The 5,000-nt window shown below is 47.6% G+C and overlaps 1 protein-coding gene across 1 annotated transcript in view; it reads right to left on the bottom strand.

Annotated features, from left to right (window-relative positions):
* Positions 1 to 5,000, bottom strand: part of nhej1 (nonhomologous end-joining factor 1) — a gene marked incomplete at its 5' end in the record, with an annotated part of 18,144 nt that overhangs the window by 13,012 nt on the left and 132 nt on the right. The window contains 3 exons of the mRNA XM_080835433.1: positions 98 to 287; positions 1,447 to 2,027; positions 4,546 to 4,672. Coding sequence (XP_080691559.1) covers positions 98 to 287; positions 1,447 to 2,027; positions 4,546 to 4,672 — 898 coding nt within the window. The remainder of the gene's footprint in view (positions 1 to 97; positions 288 to 1,446; positions 2,028 to 4,545; positions 4,673 to 5,000) is intronic.

Raw genomic sequence — 5,000 nt, 5'->3', positions numbered from 1 at the left:
GGGAGGGATGGAAGGACTGTGACGCGTCTAACCTGGGCTCTGCTGTCTATGGATGGAGGGAGAGAGGGAGGGATGGAAGGACTGTGACGCGTCTCACCTGGGCTCTGCTGCCTATCGCCTCCGCGAGCATCTCCTCCTCCCACACACACTGCAGGTCGCTCAGCAGGACCCGGTAGCGTGTGTCGCCGAACCAGGCTTTGGCTAGCAGCTGAGTGCCTTGCACATTCACCGGGACCCAGGACTGCTCCGACACAGCCACCTCACCAAGGCCGGCATCCTCCATCTCACTGGGGGGGAGCGAGTCACACAAGACCCGATCATTTCAGAATCAGCACACATCTTAAAACATGCTGCAGTAGCTTTAGGACGATGACCGATTCTACCCGAGTACATTTTCACAACACCATTCAAGCGTGCTAGCAGTAGCCTACTTGTAAAGCTACCGTGTTGCAGATATTCGGAGTGGCTACTGCCTACACTAATAAGTGGTGGCAGGTCGTTCAAGTTCAACCAAGTTATTTCGGAAATTCAGAAAACTCATCTTGAAGGAACGCATTCGGAAGCCGCACGGATCTGTAAAATTGTGTTTCGACTCCTTTTCACCGCGTAATGACCGTCTTTAGTCAGACTATGGGCTGTTAGGGGGACTGGTGCCCGGTGAGGAGGGATTTAAGGAATTTTGGTCAGACCAACTAAAACGTTATAACTTTGAAATATAGGGAGGGCCGAATATCAGTGGTTTGGGTCTCATTTAACGAAAGTCTGAAAATGATAAGAACAAGAACACTTACCGTTCAGGGGACCGTTCCTACTCTCGTACATGTCCGCCGTCCAAACAGGAACCACAGAAATCGTTCCGCTTCGCCAAACTGCTGCTGGCAGCGGCAGGCAGCGGCTGAGCTGACAATGGGCTGTAAATGACCCTTCATAACATCAGACATTTTCCGTCATAAGACTTTTAGTTAGTAATCGCGGCGAGACAAGAAGAATGGGCAAGGATTTGTGGCTTTTAAAATCCCTGAATGGGTTGACAGGATCCTGCAAAGATCTATGGTATGCAAACAGTCCCCGAAGACAACCTCGCTCCAGTCTCTCCAGCCAACCATGGTGAATTATACTATAAAATAGTATTACTTCAAGTTCAAGTTTATTTATATAGCACATTTCAAATGTTATACACAGACACAATGTGCTTTAAAATGTGCTTTAGAAGCAAAAACTCAACGCAAACACATATAAAACGCTCCCTCAAGTCCAAAGCATTTGACTTATTATAGAAAATGACACTGAATAGGGAAAAAAAACTCTCAGAGACACCACAACTATGTTCTGAACTCTCATTTATTTGATCTGAATGGATGGAAAAGAGAAGATAGATTGACAGAGGGCACAGCAGTGGATACAAATAGACACGGCCCTCTGGTCTTGTGTTATTTGGACGCTGACGGCCGGCGCTGGTAAGGAGCGCTGGTCCCCCCCTCGTTCTTTAGTTTGTCACGGCCAGGTTTGGGGGCGTGGGGCTGGCCCTTGGAGGAGGTGGAGCTGATTGGCTGTGGGGAGGACGGCATAAAGGCCAGGCTGCTTCTGATTGGCTCGAGGTCCTTTTCTGATAGCACTCGGCTCAGACTGGGGATGCTGCTGGGCGCTCTGAGCCACGACTCGAACGGGCCCTTGCTATCCGCCGCGGGGGAGGGGCCCTCCTCAGGGCTCAGAGACAGTGTGTTCAGGCCCTTCACCACTTCTTCCTCCTGCTCCTCTTCTCTCCTCCGCTGCGCCTCCTTCCCTCCGTCTGTCTTCATGCTCATCCCTCGCTCCTCAGGTGGCGTCTGTGGCGATGGGTTGTTGTTGGATGAGAGGACTGCCTGGGTTGTTAGGCGTTTCCATGGTGAGAGGTCAGACAGGGGGGGGCGGGGGCTGGTGGGGGGGGCAGGCTCATCTGATTGGTCAGGAGAGGAGAGGAGTGGCTTAGCCTTCCGTACCGCAGCTAGGACGGCTGCCCTCAGGTTGGGGATCTTCTCACTGCTCTCCTGATCATAATATGGGGGCGACAGTGGTACAGAAGGTAGAGAAGTTGTTTAGTAATCAGAAGGTTGCTAGTTCGATTCCCTGTCGAAGCGTCCGTGAGCAAGACACTGAACCCCTTATTGCTCCTGATGTGCAGTGTGCCATCAGTGTAAATGTAAAATGTGTATGCATCTCTGTAAGTCGCTTTGGATAAAAGCGTCTGCTAATTGACTAAATGTAAATGTAACATGAGGAAGAAAGGCAGGAGAACCTCCATCATTACTGAAGCGGCAGCTGGCCCAGATACGGCTCACATACATTCACATTTAGTCATTTAGCAGACGCTTTTGTCCAGAGCAGGGGAGAGAACAGTCAGGCTTAGAGCAATAAAACCTTTTTTTTTAAGAAATAGAAAACAACATAGAAAGAAAAAGAAGTGCAGGACTGTCACTGCTTAAGTGCAAGTTAAGGCTCAGATACGACCCAGATACGGCTCAGATACGGCCTTTTCCTCCCTCGCTAGCATACAGGTAACCTCTCTACAAACAGACTAGTATACTAATGATGTTCCTCTCACACTAGCATACAGGTAACCTCTCTACGCACAGACTAGTATACTAATGATCTCACACACTAGCATACTGGTAACCTCTCTACACACATACTAGTATACTAATGATGTTCCCCCCACACTAGCATACTGGTAACCTCTCTACACACAGACTAGTATACTCAGGGCCGCTGACAGGTTTGGCTGGGCCCGGGACAAAATTCTCTCAATGGGCGTCATGTTTATAACCCATTCGTTACATCCAACTCTATCTAAATGGCAATTTCACATGTTGCCATGCCACTGGCTTATTTTAAACCATGAGCCGCGTTACACTGGCTGTAATTCAGCTGACGGGATGATTCTCAAATCAATTCAGCCTGATTGGAGTGTGCAGCGCGTGCGTGCCTGCCTGCCTGAAACATTTGATTTGGACATGGGCCTATTTGCGGGGTAATGTGCATATTCTAAGATTCAATTAGATATAGACGTATGAAACACAGTGTAATAAAGCCGTTGTGGTTATCAAATTATTCAATGCCCCCTGTCTGTCTGATATTGATCTCCGTGTGACTTGCTCATGTGGTGCTGCGCTAATATGTTTGACACGCCGCCTGTGCCTGTGTTACTTGACGACGGGACTAAGTTGGCAGTGTCTTACCTGGCTCTGCTGCACAGCTGCCTTTACTGGTGCCTGCAGCATCACCTGAGTCTTTTCTGAAATATTTATAAAGAGATCCCCTCAGGCTTTCGGCTTCTTCCTCTCTTTTTCGCCTTTCTTTCTTTTTCAGGGCTCCTGACTTGTGCATGTTGAATCGACTCGCGCACTGACCACTAATGGAATGATGTTGTCTTTTTTCTTCTCCAAAGACCAAACCATTTTGGCATAGGGGTGATAGGGGGTTATTGGCCGTTTTTTCAAGGGCAATGAAGGCAAACAATCTAGGAGTCATTAATTTCATGCAAATAAAGCACTTTTCTTCTCTAAATCAACACATTTTGAAGTATACATACAATAATTAATCCCAACTTCATGGGGGTCCAGTTATGGGCCCCCCCCATTCCAGGGCCAGTCCAGGGCCCGGGACAACGTACCCGTTTGTCCCCCCCTGTCGGCGGGCCTGAGTATACTAATGATGTTCCTCTCACACTAGCATACTGGTAACCTCTCTACACACAGACTAGTATACTAATGATGTTCCCCCCACACTATCATACTGGTAACCTCTCTACACACAGACTAGTATACTAATGATGTTCCCCCCACACTAGCATACTGGTAACCTCTCTACACACAGACTAGTATACTAATGATGTTCCCCCCACACTAGCATACTGGTAACCACACCTGGCCCAAAAACAGCTGTTGTCAGAGATGACTAAAGTACCTGTGTAACGCTGGGCTGAGGAGCAGGTAGATCAGCTTCTGGATGAGAGAAATGAACATTTACATTTACAAACACATTTACATTTATAATCACATTTACATTTACAAACACATTCACATTTATAATCACATTCACATTCAGATTCACATTTACGTACCTTCACAATCAGATTCACATTTACAATCATGTTTACAATCATTTTATTTACTTTATTTATGAGTGTGTGTGTGTGTGTGTGTGTGTGTGTGTGTGTGTGTACTGACGTTTCTGTGGTGCGAATCCCATAAGTCTGGGGATCAAGGTAGCTTTGTGCTTCCACTTGTTCAAAAATTTCTGCCAGACACACACACACACAAAAAAATTAAGCAACACACATAGAACTGACGGACACACACACACACGCGCAATTATTTACTAGTGGATGCGCACACACACACACGTAAATATTTACTAGTGTTTGCGCACACACACACACACACACACACACACACACAAAACAAAACATGCGACATCATGTACATCAAACACTTCATGGGAAAATAACAACAAATGACAAAATTAAGCAACACACATAGAATTGACAACCGAGACCAACACACACACCTTGGACTTGAGCTGTCTCCAGGAGTTGGCAGTCTGCAGGCCCCTCTTGAAGATGAGTTTCTCCAGGTCCGGCAGCATGTCGCTCTGGTTCTCATACGCGTCAAACGTCTCATGGAGCTGGAGGAGCCTGCGGGGTCACACACACACACACACACACACACACACACACACACACACACACACACACACACACACACATACAAACACACACACACACACACAACACACACACACACCACACCCCCCCCCCCCCCCCCCCCCCCCCCCACACACACACACACACACACACACACACACACACACACACACATCTGACTGTTTTCTTTGGCTTGAGCTGTTTTTGAACCCTGAATGTCTGCTCATCTACCCTGCCTCTGTGATCTGATTGGTAAATCAGCAGTCCTGTCTCTGTGATCTGATTGGCTGCTCATCTACTCTGCCTCTGTGATCTGATT

The sequence above is a fragment of the Sprattus sprattus genome (genome assembly GCF_963457725.1).
Source record: "Sprattus sprattus genome assembly, chromosome: 3".
In the NCBI taxonomy this organism is placed as follows: Eukaryota; Metazoa; Chordata; class Actinopteri; order Clupeiformes; family Clupeidae; genus Sprattus; species Sprattus sprattus.
This window is presented reverse-complemented; position numbering and strand designations above follow the sequence as displayed.